At 33.4% G+C, this 17,155-nt stretch overlaps 1 protein-coding gene and 1 pseudogene across 1 annotated transcript; both read left to right on the top strand.

Annotated features, from left to right (window-relative positions):
* The first annotated feature begins 4,550 nt into the window (after positions 1–4,550).
* On the top strand, positions 4,551–7,901 carry LOC119191794. The gene is made up of 3 exons (XM_037445659.1): positions 4,551–4,728; positions 5,024–5,137; positions 5,668–7,901. The coding sequence occupies exons 1-3, from the start codon at positions 4,588–4,590 to the stop codon at positions 5,758–5,760; spliced, it is 348 nt and encodes a 115-aa protein (XP_037301556.1). The 5' UTR covers positions 4,551–4,587; the 3' UTR covers positions 5,761–7,901.
* A 3,773-nt stretch (positions 7,902–11,674) lies between these two features.
* LOC119191793 lies at positions 11,675–16,615 on the top strand (annotated as a pseudogene).
* The last annotated feature ends 540 nt before the right edge of the window (positions 16,616–17,155 follow it).

Below are 17,155 nucleotides of genomic sequence, written 5' to 3'. Positions count from 1 at the left end.
GACCGTTTTATACGACAGAGAAGAAAGAGTAGTTAAGTGTGTCATCGGATGGTAACTAATCTCTGCTGCCATATAAATGTTCACATCATATTTTACTTCATCTCACTGGTTTATTTACACGTTATTAATTTTAGTTTCGGATGGTCCAACTAATTTCATGGGACTTGTACATTTAGATAGTTAAATTTATAAGAAAATAGTTCAGAATATAACAAGAATACAATACAATAGAAACGTTCCCGCGGGATAGGTAGATAGGTTGGCCTCCCGCAGCATGCCCGCTATAAACTAGCGAGGTCAATTTAAAATAGTCACTATTAAAACTTCCTATATAACTGTGACTTTCACGTGAATTTTAATGTAAAGAAACGTGTATTATCAGTATCTAATAGATATGATCTAACGTTTATAGTTGAGCATCGATAGAATCTGTTCTTTTATTTAACCCTCGGTGCTAAACGAAGGTTTTATATGTTATTTGGCGATCAGTATAGTAATCGGTATTTGTTTTAAAAGTGTGCCTAAAACGTATTTTGGTCTAATAAATGAATGAAAATACGATTTGAATTTTGTGTTTTTACTTTTAGGTTTAACCTAATCAACTTGTTTTAAAAACTGTATCTTTTGAATATGTTTAGCCTATTATGTAATTAATATTTTCAGCTGTTTTTTATATGGTGCGCCAAAGTGACCCCATTGCATCTGATCGTAACTGTAAGACTGGGAGTAGACTGGGGTCCAGATGGCGAGATGGTTATCTTTCTCCGGTCGATACAATTATACCAACCTGTTTGAAAACCGACACACCTTTCTTGGTTTCTTAATATTTGGATATTAATTTTACTCTTACTCACCTGATGGATTTGTTTAGGATATTGCAATAGTATCGTTTACTAAGTATTTACTAATACTGTGATCGCCCGCAGGTTACAGTGTTACAGTGTTTATAGATGGAGCCAACGATCTGATCAAATAAAAAAAAGCCCTTTCGTTTCTTCCAAACTTAGATTTAGCAGGTATAGGTTCGTAGATCTTGACGTGTCGTCACAATATAAGTTATTGTATACTTACAATTTCACAATTATAATTTTTATTAATCTTATAACAAAAAAACAATTATAAACTGAAAGATTATTCGTAAAACTCCACAAATAATACGTCTTTAATAATAAATCAACCTCTAGTTAGATTATTATATATTGAACATTAGGCATATCGGAAAACATTACTCCGACATCCCAGGATCAAAGATAATTATTTAGCAGTATTTACATAGTACTGGAACGAAATATTATTTTTGCTTTAAAGTAGATATTGTTCCTATTTGTATAGAGGTTTTTACATTTTTTACTTGTGTCCTAATACTTTTATTTTCATTACTATAAAAATACGAGCGCCCTTGTGCGGAAGTATGGCCAGTGAACCGAGTAGATCCCGTGGCAGACAGTTCGTTTAGGCCGGTTACCGGCACCGTTGTCGGTTGCCGCACGCACCCATTGACCCGAATATTATGTTGCTTGGTTGCATTTTCACTTCGCAATCAGCGTGCTTTTGAACAAGGAAAAATAATTAACTTCTATATTTTGATGTTATGTATACGTATCACGTACTGTGTGCTTCGATTCATCATGATGTGTAGTGTTTGTATTATGCGGTTCTAGTAAGGTCTATGTAGTGGCTCGACCGATCGATGAAGCCGTGAATTAATTAAGTGGCACTGTCGATGTTTATTTCAAGGGCAATCGCGCATTGTATTATATTATAAACACCTACATGCCATCGGAAATGAAACATAGTTATGCGAACACAAATTAAGCAGGCGTGCCTTTGGATTTGGCTGAGTTAATTGTTTCATTTGTATATAACAAAATATAGTTAATATTAAATTAAAGTTCAATTTCTTTCATTACTCCGTTCATTTATGTTGTTGACATTATGATGATAGCTTTTATCTCATAAAAGTATATTATTCGTATTTTCCTCTTGTTTATATGAATTGGTCTCTACCTACATACTAAATAGCTTGCCATAGAGACATTGTGATGACGTTATCTTAAAACTGGTTTCCGTTAATTACGAATATGGACTGTTGTGTTCGAGCTCGTCTTTTCATACAAGTCTTATAAGTGTTATGACACGAATCTCAAACATTGGTTAGCACAGGTATATAGGGCCTAGGTGCAAATGCTATCTATCGTCCATACGGAAATCCGGCCACGTCTAGTTATTTAGAGCGAGACTGCAACGTGTAAGTGCGTCTATGGTTTGTGAAGTGTGAACCCATTGATAGAACTCAGAATGGCGGTCGCGTCCCGCGCGTTGTACACGCACGGTGATAGTTCCGACGCAAAGCGACGCACTTTCTCCACGTTATGTGCAACACTGCACGTGCCGGGTGTCACACTTTTTTGGCCTCATTTAACCTTTACCAACTGATTTGTCTTGATTATGCATAATCTCTTATTAGAATTCCTACTAAAACATTGTAGGGCAATGGACTGTCGGTTCGCTTTTGTCTTTGGAAATAGCTATTGTAGTGGTAGTATGTTTTTTTTAAAGATATATTCATTAAAGTATTGGTTGGAATTTCTACAAATGACACCTGCTAGCGTGGTTGCGACAGCGAGTTTGCGCGCGATATTAAACCGGTTCCGACGTCGAGCGTTGGCTGAGGCTGGCTGAGGTCGCGGTGCGCGCGCGCGGCGCTGGATGCTCGGTGCTCGGCGCTCGCCGCGCCTAGCGGCTAGCGGACGTTAATGGTTCTCATTTACCCAACACCGTTGTCCTAGTGGTATCGGCACCGCTACTTTACTTACCACATACATTACTACGAAGTATTGTATACACAATATAGTTTAAAACAATCTCTGTGTACCGATTTTATATTAGTAACAGTTTTTTTGTTTCCAGTAATACTGGCATAATTACTATGAAAACAATGGCTATGTTGGGAACATAAAATGTCCATTGGTACCAAAAAGAAAAATTGATAATTTGAAATTTTAGGCTATGTTAAATATCAATAGGAATAAGTACTCATATATACTCATATTTTAATTGGGAAAAGAAAAATAAAATATCCCTCATTTTTGTTTATACCTAGTGCCTTTACTATTTAAGTATTGGATTAACATCCACAATATGAAAATGCAGTCTCATTCTCGCAAAATCTTTTGGCTATGTTTCGCGTATAAATTGTAGATAAAACGAGTTTAAAAAAAATATCCAACCACTCTGGGCATTATTGACGCCTCATGGTTTTGATGCTGCAAGCGTCTCTATCGTTCTCTTTATGAAGGCTGTCGCAGTTCTAAAATAATATTTACAAGAGTGATTTTGTGGCAAATGATGAATATCCGCCACTAAAACTCGTGTCGAAGCCAACCTAACTCACTAGTGCGGTAACAGTTCTATAAATTTAGACCTTTTTTAAATTATAGACTTACTACTGTAAGCCTAAATGACTGTCTCTATTAAGGTACCGTTGCTGTCAATTCATGTTGAAGACATATGGCGACGATAGCCTAGCTGGGTGTAGAATGGACTGCCGAGATGAAAGTCCGTAGATTCAAATCCCAAGGGCATACACCTTTGACAAGCTGTATACCTTGTGAATTATCGCTTGATTTAACGGTGAAGGGAAACATCGTGAGGACACCTGCATACTTGAGAAGTTCTCTAAAGGGATTTCCGGGATGTGTGAAGTCTAACAATCCGCATTAGGCTAGCGTGGTGGACTAAGGCTTAATTCTCTCTCTGTTATAGAGGGCCCTTGCTCAGCAATGGGACGGTATATACATTATACATATAGGGCTGATATCATTATTATTATCATAATGTTGAAGAATTAATGGTCATATTTTACCATCAAAGCATAATTATGTAGGTACTTGCTTTTTATTATATAATATTAACGTTTCCCACCCAATATACGAGTAATGGTTGTGCCAAACATTGCATTACACTTGTTTTATCAAAGCGGAATAACGACTGTTTATCGAATAATATTGTTTTGTTATATACGTACCAAATACAATACACATATGTGTGTCTATAATGTAGCGTACATTAGCACGTTTGTGAATCAGTCTTTCGCTTTTAATGAATATGTTACATAGTTGTGTAAACGAATCATTTTTGCAATTATCTATTATGTATTATATAAGCGAGTCTTAGAGCTCACTAAGGTGCATGTAAATATTTTAAACAAATTGGATTAACGTACATAATATCGTAAAGACGAAATTGTAACTATGTTGCGCATTGTAGGTACATTTTGTAATCCATCCTATCAAAATACTGATAATAATACTGGAAGCAGGTGGACAAGTATTAGGTATAATCAATCTATTTGACTCATGACTGAGAGTGAGTCATTTTTATCTGGTATCGTGGAGTCCTTATCTTTTCAATGTCATGTATTTTTGGTGTATTCGTCCCTTTTGTGTCAGCGGACTATCATAATATTAAGCGCTACATTTTTTAAGTTTCCTCCTACATATTTTATACGTAGGCAGTTAAGTATAGTATATGTGATGATTGTTTTAAAAATGTCCTTTATCTTTCCAGGTATTAGGTATACTATGTATGGCTTTGGGATCGCCGTGGTATTCGACATGGTTCGTGTTTGTAGCCGTCACGAGCTTCATCACCACCCTCATGTGGAGTTTCGTTTACTTCTTAAGTATTAAAGAAGCACTAAAACTACCCATTAATTGGGTGCTATCTGTAAGTATTACATTCTATTAAACAAAGATAAGTTATATCTTAATATTTTAATAGTATATCTTAATATTTTAAGACATTTTTAAACATAATTGAAGGGTTTTGATCATTATGAAATCGTAAATAAAGTACTTACAGAGGACGAAATTATCTGTTTCTGCTTTCCTTGTGGCATGATATTGCTCTGTTGTTTTCCATTTAGTATATTAACTAAACATCGATTTTTGCGTTTGATTACATATTAATGTAGACTATACTTATGTAAAAAGTTAAAATAATTTAATTTCGCTTGTTGCAGGAACTGATTAGTAACGCGCTGCAGTGTTTCATGTATCTGTTGGCATTTATTGTAATGTTCATAGCAACGGCAACTTATTACGGTTCATACCATGCAAGCAATGTGGCTGCTGCTGTAAGTATTCATATCAAATCCTAGCTACCATTTTGAAAGCAACAAGAAGCGGAATTTTATAGATTGTCAAAAATTCAATGTTTTTTCCTTCTAAATTTACTTACTTCTAAGTTACGTATAATTAACTCTTCTCTGTGACAAATTATTATTCGTATTTATATTTCTATAACGTATGGTACGAGGTTATCCCTCCCTTTCTACCCCTTCCTTATTCCTTCCCCCCCCCCCCCCTTTGGCCCCTGCGGTCGTTAAGCCGGGAGGAACCAGTATACCGTTCGCAGGTTCCTCCCGGTGTTGACTGTAGGATCAGCAAAAAAAAAAAAAAAAAAACATATGGCACGAATGTAGACTGTACTTTTAGTGATCATTATATTAAGGAATATTTTGCTTGTCCAGCAAATATGTTCAACCTCTTAAATAGTTACAATGTTATATTTTGAAGTTATAGTTTTATTACTGTTGGTTTAAAGGGATTATCTACATTAAAAGGCTAGTGCATAAGCGACTAAGGTTTATGTTATTTTTTTCAGGTGTTCGGTATTTTCAACACTGTAGCGTACGGCGCCAGTTCTCTACTGCTGTTCAAAGAGCACAAGAGTTCGCAGACAGCACAGGCTTCATAAGTACTAGAAGCCGATTATTCTCACCCGGCGCCCGTGGACACTCCAACACTAACCTCAACAGGAGCCTTTTAAAATATCATTTGGATTTGTTCCGCTTTCCACATTGTATTTCATAATTGTACAAAGCTGACTTGTTGAAATTGATATTGATCACGACATTCAACTATTTCGACACTTACGGTTTTAAACATTTTACGCGTATTTCGGGTTAATGGGCTACAAACGTAACTGATAAGCTTGACGTTGACACTAAGGTGTACGGGTAAGTAATTTATCGAAATATTTTCAAGCATAAAACTTGATTAATATATTATGTTACGAATTTTTGTAAAATAATATTTCTATATGTTGCACCGTTATATTTGTTAGATATTGAATGAGTATTGTTACGATTTCATTTATCGAAATCTGAAATAAGACACTAAATTAATTTATAAAATTTAGCTATTTACAGCACCGAGACGATTATTATCAATACCGAGACGATATTTTTAAATTAATTTGTATCATAACATAAAGTACTGTTTATAAGATTACGAAGTCTTAAAATATCTTTGTTAAATAATGTACCTAATATGGCCATAAATCTTGAACACTTTAGAGACAAATATTTAGGGTTAATTACTTCGTTGTGTTCATTTAAATTTTATTTGTGGTGGAATTAATGTTTCAAATCTTATTTCAATACACATTATATCGTAGATAAGTGGGTGATTATTTAATAGAGTTTACAATAATGGAATGTAATGTATTCATCTAAATATTTGTAGTAAAAAAATTGTACACGTATTATTTGGAAAGGTTACAAACCTCACATGCCCCATATATATAGACATAAAAGCTCTATGGTTCCAAAGAAAAATACTGCATGAAATTTCAATGAAAGCTGAAGCATTTGCAATAATGTCAATTTAAATGGATAAATTTAAATTAGTACCTATTTTCTTATTTTAAGGTGTATTATTTAACTTAGTTTAGTCATATAAATACATAATTTATTTTTACGGTTGTTATCAATTTCGTTAGCCTAGTCTTACAATGAAACAATAAAGATTATAGGTATTTAATGTCAAATTAAATGTTAATGTCGTTTGTTGAATCGATATACCTATACAAAGAGATTAAACATCTGTTAGCGTTACACATGTATTAAATTAAAATATACCTATCTATAATACCTACGTACAGTTATAAATATGTAGAGTGGAAGCGTTAAATCTAATAGATGAGTATTTTGCCGTTTAAGGGATATTCCAAAAATATTACATAATCTATACTAATATTATAAAGAGCAAGCAGCAGCAAGTTTGTGAGTTGAGAGTTTGATTGTGGGTTTTTAGGGGTTAATCTTTAAAACTTCTTAATCAAACTAATAGGAAGCTACATTACTCCTGAATGTTATAGGCAAATTTTTTTATCCCGGGAAAATATTTATTCCGGAAAAACATTTTCACTTAACTGTGAATATGAAAGTTTGAAACAAGGAAGAAAGTATAGTTCTGCTTTTTGTTTGTGAAACTAAAACCTATGCCTAAAAACGAGCGATATCTCGTACTACTTATGTATAGTGCCTTTCTGCTGTTTACATTATTCAATCTGTATGTAGGTATTCCAATATTTCATTATTAAAGTCTATACTAGGTTCGGTCTTTTTAATATTTATTTATTATTTATACAGTCATGTTAAAAATATCGAACTATCTTTTGTTAAAGTAAAACGTATAAAACTACTTAATGCTTGCTTACGCACTAATGCACATAATTGAAAATTATTAATGTTCAATATATAAATTAGAAACACAAACGTTGCAACCCTATTATGTGATTTAAACTATTGCTCTGGGTTGCGTAGGTATTGCGATATGAATCTCTTGCATTTGATTGTAAACAATTTTATTAAACATTAAAGCCAACAAATACAGGTATTTTGGACGTTACATAGTACTCTTGCAGTATCGGTGTTCTTATTTTTCTATAATCAGATTATGCATGTTCTAATAATATACCTATGTTATATTTTTTTAAAGTACTGAAACATGTAGTTTGAAATACCTTTACTTCGAATAGATATTTAAGAAATTGTAATTGTAAACTAATTTGTAAAAAGTTAATAAATATATTTTAACATTATAATATTATAAGAAATGTCTTTTATTACTAATGAAATTTTAAATATATGGTTTTAACGTAATAATTTTAATTGTAATAGCTGAAAAACGTTGAACTGAATTTGATTCAGTCCTCGATTGAAGGTCTTGTGCAGGTGTAAGATGAATATGGCATTGATTAAAAATTGAATATCAGCAGAAATATCTGACAGATGAAGCGAGTGTGCAGCCAATACCGTTAGTTGTCTTGTTCTATTATTTTAAGCAACCATCATTCCTTTATTACTTTACTATCATCAGCACATGATGCCCAGTACACAGTGCAGTCCCACTGCTGGGCACCGGTCTCCACTACTATAGAGAAGGTATAGTCCTTAATCAAATTGAAGATTTCCAGATTTCACATACATTAAAAATTCTTTGAGATAAGCTCAATTCTTACAAGCTCATAATGCATTAACTGTTAAAAAGTTGTAAGGTCCTAACATTTGGTTTATAATCGTCTTCTATTTTTCAACCATGTGCTCCCGTAGATAATAACTTGAACTGCTTTATTAGATTTCTCTTGTAGGTGGCGCTGGCTTCCTATAAATTGCGCTAAGGATTGCTACAGTAATATAGTTGGGTTAATGTATTATTAATTGTTCCCTAAGTTTGAATCCCTGAAAGTATTCATTAGAATGCGTATAACCGGCTGTCAAGGACAATCATTCCGGCGAAGCTTCAAACAACACCGTTAATTGTATTTAATGATTATAATATGAAAGGACTGTAAGATAATTATAATACAAATTAGATTTTAAGTTTTTATAGATTTTAAGTTGGTTGTCACACTAACACGCATATCATGCCTTTATCGCCAACGGAGTTGGCAGAAGTGCAACTAGGGTACTTACTTTTTGCCGTATGTGTTTTGTCCAGTGATTTAAGGGCGCTAGTCTATATAACGGGCACAAATTCCAGATTACGGGCTAATACCGAGAAGAAAACCCCAATAACACTTATCCCTATTTGGGATTTGAACCCGAGACCTCAAAACATAAGTCGTACGCACGTAATACAACTCCACCATCAATGCAGGCTTTAGTTCAGTAGTTCTTAATTATTGACAATTAACGTCTTACATTAGACAATGTCTTTCAGTTTGACCACTCACCTCACTACTGGCACTATGCCTTACCCAATATAAAAGGAGCGATCTATGCCTGGCATGATCCAGTCCTAAAAACATTAATTTGAAGATGAGTAAAGATTTAAGATACTGGACAAAGAAATACGAGAGGCAATATTTGCGGTGCCCGAATAAAAAAATTAGAGTTGAGCACAAACGGAGTAAGGCGCAAACTGATTGGTGGCCAAGACAGGCGATAAAATCGATCGACGACCAATATCTACCAAATTATCAGTTAAGCCTATTATATTTATATACTTTCGTGATTAATTAATTTAATTTTGTAATGAGAAAACAGTAACTAAGAATGTATTTATTAATTATCATTAATAAAAATAAAATACAAATAATTAGCTAATAGCTGAACGTAAACATTCTTCCACGTCCCTGGCAAAATTGTTTACCATACTCGTGTCTGCTAGTGTATTAAGTTTAAGTATACATATTTTTACTATTTTTTCCGTTACAAGTACAGGGCCTCCTGCTCTTTTAATTCGATTTAAAATCTGACTCACCCAAACTAACTTCATCGCTACAGCTTGGACTCATTGCTCCGTTCACTACTGAATGTAGTATAGTACTTATAGACATGACCCCTAGGGATTGCAATCTCACGGGGATGTGGCATTAATCCCACAGAATCACGGATTTTATGGGCCCTAAAAGAAAGTAATTTAAGGAACGTTCATTTTGTCAATATCAGACTGATACTTTTATATTATTCTAGCTCTTGCTCGCGGCTTTGCTCGCGTGAAGGAGTTTTCCAGGATAATATTTTTTTCCGACTTACTTGATATGTATCGTTATATTATGACCAAATTACACAAAATCACTATAAATTTGGCTATGTGTTATTCTAACGTATAACCAAAGTTACTGTTATGTTTCATCCAAATCCGTTCTGTAGTTTTTTCGTAAAAGGGGAACAAACATACATCCATCTTCATAAACTTTCACATTTAAAATATTAGTATGATCAACGCTACCATATATTATAATTAGTATCTTCATCCATACGTGTATATAAATTTAAAAAAATCAGCTTTTCGAGCAAGCATGTTTAAACAATTGGCTTTATTTATTCATAGGAAGGAACAGGCGGCATTAAACTTTTATTGCATTTAGAATAATTGGTACACTAATTCTGTTTTGCGAATCCGTGAGCTAATGGCGCTCGAGGCCTTAAAAATGTGACGTTAAAGATAGTGCAAATTTTTTTTTTGTTGAATTGCAATCCCTACAAATCTTACGGCGCGGCGCCTTTGTTCGATCGGTACGGGCGTTTCTATAGTTAAGTCGTTTATGTTCGCAGAAAGGTTGTTTGTAAATTGGAAATACACTTGCGGGCAAATAAATTAACAAACTTTCGACTTTCTTCTTTTCGGGTTTCGCAGCACATAGTTGAAAGAAATTTCTTTACATTTGTAAGAATACACATATGATAGTACATAAGTTACATAAAACTGTATGATTATAAAAGCTGAAGAGTTTGTTTATTTGTTTGAATGTGCTTATTTCAAGAACTACTGGTTTGATTAGGAAAAATCTTTTAGTGTTGGATAGCCCATTTATCGAGGAGGGCTATATAACATCACGCTATGACCAAAAGGAGTGGAGCATCAATGAAAAATGTTGCAATAATTTATATACTTGTAGTCCTGGGTAATTTAATAGTTCGTTTGCAATTCATTGGGGGTACTAACTTGAAAAATTACTTTATTACTTGCAATTAATATAATAAAAGTAGGTTCATATTGTTCATATTCAGCGTTCACATCGACTTCTAAACACAATGTTAAAATATTTTAATGGATTAAAGGCCGCGATGCACTGTGTTGTCTTCAACATGAATGGACCGGCTTAACCGGTTTGATAACACTATGTCACAGACAACTTGCATGACGTGCCAGCTTCGCTATTACGTTTCGTATGCTAGGTGAGATAGCTAGATTAATTTTGTGGTGCACTGAAATCAATGCACATATCATTTTGATTTGTTCATCGTGTTAAGCACAATCTTAAAACAGCGTGAATAGGAGGGCTAAAAACAAAAACTGACCCATAAAGCTTCTACATCACAAAGACTATGTGATGAGCAGGAACTGATATAATAAGTAAAATTTAATGTAAAAGTTGTCAAGACTCATAAGTTCCTAACCCTTTCTCTGTTTAAAGTTTTAATATTGTAAATAGGACCAATCCTGTAACCGAAAGCCCTAACTTTACATAGCTTACTTCTTGTCTTAATAACTTCCCCAGTGTGAGGCCTAAGTTTTTTTCAATAAGAGATAGTTATGAACACGGGCCAAAAGTGTATTTACAAGCACTATTGCCGCTCTAGTGACTTACATACAAATAAAACAACATAGTATTGTTATAGACAATAGATAGCTAAGTAAAAATAACTCTACTACAAACAACTTTTTAATAAGAAAATAAAGAGATTGGCAGAAGGTTACAGAATATGACAATAATATGGTACATTATATACATATAAAATATGCCAAATTGAACAATGAGTGCTATAGAAATCTATGCGTAAATGTTATCGAAGTATTAAGATACTCTAAGGTTTAAACAGTTTGATAATGATTATACCATATTCTTATTCATTTATTTTGTATTTCTTTGAAGTGGCTCATTTAATTTGTCCGCTAGTTGAGGGAACGGTCGTACTATACTTGCTGTACGCTTTGGCAATGTCAGTGACGTAGGGCTGACTCATACTCTGTCTGCTGCCCACTTCACAGTCGTAGTGGTTGCTCGCCCGTACATACGTTCGTTTTTGTGATCGTTTTGTCCTGTTTTCCTTGACCTCATTGAAAAATAATGTAAGTACTTATATATTATTTTAGGGAATCAATATGTTTACTTATACTAAGTAGATTTTTTATTATTTGCCCTCCTTGCCAGGTGAATTTAGTACAGAAATAACCTCGGTATTTATCGGTAAGATACGAAACAATTTGTTATTGATGTGATCATTTTCAATTTAGTGTAAACATTGTGGTATCACCTCATTGGTGTAGGGGCTGCGAATTTTGCCTATGATTTGTGAGGTACGGCATTCGATTCGAAGGCTTAATAATTAAGTATTATTTTTTTTTATTTTAATAAATAAACCTATGGTTCTTTGGATAGGCATTTGTATGCGATATAATTAAATGCTCGCTCCATATCATAAATAATATTATAAGAGGGATATAGTAAACTAAAATGTGGATGCATTTAGATAAAAAGGCGTGCCGCGTGTGTGTGACGCAAATATCAAATATTTTGTTCATTGTTTTTGTAATTCGAATAGGTACCAAATATAATCGTTGAAGTCTGATTTTAAAGTACAGTAAGACTTATCTTATCTTAGTAATATTATAAAGAATATGTATGAACATGTTTAGATGTTTTATGTTTGTTTAGTAAACGCAGAAAAAGCTGAATGGATTTAGATGAAATTTGTCACATGGGTAAACCATATCCTGGATTGACGCATTAGAAACTTTTTACCCCGTTCCCCAAGGGAAATAATGGATTTGTTCATTTGATTTTGTAAATAGACGGCGTTGTAAATCGCTAAAGAGTTTTAGGGACTTTATAGCCGAAAATGTTTTACACGCGGGCGAAGCCACGGCAACACCTAGTTATTAATAAAAACAATCATAGTTTTAAAGTACCTATAAGGAAAACTAATACACTATATTTGTCAGTTTTACTGAACAATTACAATACAGAAATTGTGACATAAGTATATATTACACGTTCCATTCATTCCATTTACCTTATACCTAATTGTTGTCGTGTGAAAGGGGTAAGTTTTTTATTGTGTAGAGACCGCAGAGCCGGGTTTGGCAATATATCATAATACTATTAGACTTCCTGATTTTGAAGTAATATAAAGTCGCCTAGGTACCTTCTGCCGGCGCGGTTTCTCATATTTACTTCTCTAAAGTCCCTTGAACCCATTTCATGCGTGTCCGGGACATCTATGAGGAAAGTTGCCAAACTTCTTAGATAGGGCGTGACACAGATTATTCACAAATCTATCACGGTCTAAAATAGCGTGGACGATTTATACGTGTTGCATACGATCGCCAGAGTTACAATTGATCAGGTTTCTCTCCCAAACATAAACATCGTTAAAATCATTGGTGAAGTCGATGTATAAAGCGAAATATTTGCTGCGAATGCTGACTTAATAGCGAATCTACTAGTGGAGAAATGGGTATCTCATATTGATTTTAACTAACTAAATTTCCCGCTTTTATGTTGGACTGGGAGGAATAATAAGGGTTAGCGCCTGATGGACACCGAATGCAACGTTCCCGGAATGATAATTAATTATAGATCAATGAAAAGGATAGAAAATTTTGCACACATGACATTAGTTGTATTCTTAAGTATCGACCTATTTACTTATGATATTATAAAGTGATGTTGGTTTTCTTAATACTTATAAAAGTAAGGTATTTATATTATTAAAATTAGCGCCGCAATATGTTTGGAAGGTAATTAAATAGGTATTTGAAATCAATAAAATAAGTTAAATTGCCTATATCCGACATACAATACGTAAGTTTTAAGTATGAATAATTTTACACATATAATTGGGTAATCAGAGGTTAATTTTATAATTTGTCTTTACTGCATTGTTTAATCACTGATTGTTTATTATCCAATTGCTATTCACAGATATCCAAGATGTCTCACGTAATGACTTTTACCAGAACGACAGTTTCTACATCGGGTACAACTTCGGCTACGTATATAAATACAGGTACATTTTGTACACTGCCAGGATTCCTGAAACTAGCTCATTAGGGCGTGAATTGGTGCCATTAATTCTTCCAATAGTATGAGATCGAGGAAGTTACCAATATATGTTCAGCTTGTGGATAGACGACTTAAAAGTAATTTGGTTAATTGATGGTTCCTATTTGCTCTCAGACTGTGTACCGATAAAAATAATGTCTTAAATGTTTTTGACAATTACAAATAATGATGAAAACAATTATTAGGTTAAAAGTGGGGGACCTTTTAGCTATAACGAGTGTAAAAGGTAGGTCGTAATGCCTTACCCACTTAGGTTAAGTTATGATGGCTATTATATTTACTGAATTAGCAACTTTAAATAATACTGTTGTTCAGGGTCTCAATATCGATCGATTTATTTCCCATTGTACATTTAACCATTTTCTAATATGGGACAAAAATGTTTGAAATTGTGAAGTAACCTTGCAATAATTTAAACCTGTTAAGTTTGTATGTACATATTATTCTTAAACATTTTATTTGCCAATGTCACACTGCGTGACGTAATGTTCCGTCTGAGGTTCCAATGATATCATTTTAACATGAATCGAGCTTAAACGCTGACGAGCGGGCGAATAAACTGAAGGAGGGTCATCGCTTAACATTTCAATTTAGTCGCTTAGTTTCCTCTTTCCTGTTGAAGTCGTCGGGCTTGCATATATAATTAACATGTTTCATTATCACAAGTTTGAGTCATATTATGGCTCTTCTAACAATTGAAATTTTGAATGGTTAACAAATACGTAGCGTAATGTATGGCGTAAAATGCAATTATAATTATTTATTTTCTTTCTTATCAATACTTTTATACCCACTGTGTCACAACATTGATATTTTATTTTATACTTATTTATAATTATATGTTTTTTATTTATTCCTTATTTTCTTGCTTGTTCGTGTGCCAGGACACAAGGTACTGCTTCTCCGTACTCCCATAAAAATAAATAATGTATTTTCGTATCCTGACAATTGCATTTGTTAACACTATAATGAATCATCATTAAATAGTAAAAACTTGGCAGAATTATGCGTTTCTGTATAACCTTGTTTTATAGGCGCTATATTGTATTTGTCAAAATTTGGCAGGCTAGAGTTACGTTTTATTTCAATTGGGTACATCGTTAAATAATATTTAACGAAGGCGAACACAATCTTTCTCCAGCTTCGGTCTTTACGAGTAGCCATGACATCATACTTGCGAGCTATTCTCGGAAAACCGAGAATAAATATTAAACATTGAATAGTGGCTTGAATTTCCAGATGAGAGAATTTACGCAGTATTCTTCACTACATCGAATCTACACACTTTTCTTATCTATCATTAGTCAAATTAATAATATCAGTATAGTATTTCTAAACTAACGTAAAACTGTTTTGTAATAACTTACGTAAATTATCCAAACACACTATGTCAATAATAAGTTATGAGGTATATCATAAAATATAGGAATACTTAAATAAAGTTTAATTATTTATTTTCCAGCTTCTTGGAGCTGCGTGCGTAGGCGTAGTAAGTTACTACGCGGATCAGAACTACTTGAGGTTCGATAAGCCACAACTGTTCTTCTTGTTGATAGCAGTTGCATTTCTCATTGGGACCTTTTGTCTGCTGACTTCGTATCTCGTATCATTCGCCACCGCTTCCTTTATATCGAAGACTGTTTACGTAAGTATCGAATTATTCTAAGATTCGGCTGACTAAGCACACATTCCGATTATTTTTCTTATTCAGATTCATTCTTATTCGCATTCAGAAAGATTTTATAATTAACTAGGTGTTATTTACGGCTTCGCCAACTTGAACAGCGTTCTGCTGCAAAAGTCCCTATATCGCAACAGCGATCGATAGCGCCATCTGTACAAAGGCAGCGCAAGCCAGTGTTATGTATTTACATTTTAAAAAGTTACGATGGGGTTTTCATCTCTGCTAACGATAAAAACCCTGAAATTAAAACTAAGATTAAAAAATAAAAAGTTTATTAATCCAAGACGAGGTTTATCTGTGTGCCAAATTATATCCAAATCTGTTCAGCTGTTTCTGCGGTAATTTCTAACTTCTAACAAACATATTATAAAGATCACTTATTGACATAAGTTCCTTATCTATGGTAGAATAGATATACATTTTCCTCTGGTTGCTTTGTATTAAATAATACACAACTATTAAACTATTGTTACAGGAAGTAATATACCACGGACTTGCAGCATTGCTGTACTTAATAGCTGGCCTCTATTTATTGATTGAAGCAAACCACAGGAATAGTCATTACTACGGATATCACGAAGCTTATACTGCAGCCGCGGTAAATTGTCTAGATTTCTTATTTGCTCACGGTGTAGAAGTGTCGTTGTATTTTCAGGGATAAATAATAACCGTTATTATGTTAATTGTCTATCTTTGTGGTAAAACCCATTCAAATCTGTTAATTGTGTGTTGTGTATTGTTGCTGACTTTTAAAAAAATTGCAAACATCTTCACAAACTATTACATTTAGAATATAACTAGTTTCCGCCCGCAGGTCCGATGAGTAAAAGTCTGTTTTGCAATTCCAAGAGTACAGAAAGAATTTGGCTTCTAATTAAGCGACGCAATATCACACGAAAGGAATAAAAAAATAATATAGTAATGACAACGTTAAAATAATTCAAACACTTACTCACTGAAATTAATTCATTTATGTTTTCTACTTTCAGGTAATGGGGGCTTATCCTAGCTGGACTCTACTTTTTGAGTACCGTCTTAGCACTTCGCCATTACCGAGGAATCTAAGTCTATCACTATAGTTTATTAACTTATTTAAGTTACTTAATTTAGGTACTCACTTAATGTGCCTACTTATATTTGTTTTAAAATCTTGGGAAGATTTTTCAGTCATCAGATAAAAGTTATTTACTAAATAAAACAAATCATAACTTAACTTACTATAAAAATGAACTTGAAGTACTTTATTCAAACAACTGACATTCTAAACTTGTTTATTATACGTAATTAAGTTATCCTATTTTCAAAAATCCTATGAATAACTTTTATCTAACAGTACAAACCTCAGCCTCCGGCCTAATAATTGTCAACTTGGTCATAAAAAATGTTTAGTTATTTGGGAAAATAACTGATAGGTTGTGTTTATTTTGTCCCGTACGTTTATATAATTGTTATTGTATATTGCTTTCCTATTTAGGCTTAAATTGCTATGCTGCCATCTGTTTTTGTCTGCTTTTGTGTTTAATATTAATGAGGCTCTAAATTTTGCATTGTAATTACGTATGTTATGTATTATAATATATAACTAGTGATGAAAATAGTCACGGA

Source organism: Manduca sexta, unplaced genomic scaffold (assembly GCF_014839805.1).
Source record: "Manduca sexta isolate Smith_Timp_Sample1 unplaced genomic scaffold, JHU_Msex_v1.0 HiC_scaffold_1925, whole genome shotgun sequence".
In the NCBI taxonomy this organism is placed as follows: Eukaryota; Metazoa; Arthropoda; class Insecta; order Lepidoptera; family Sphingidae; genus Manduca; species Manduca sexta.
This window is presented reverse-complemented; position numbering and strand designations above follow the sequence as displayed.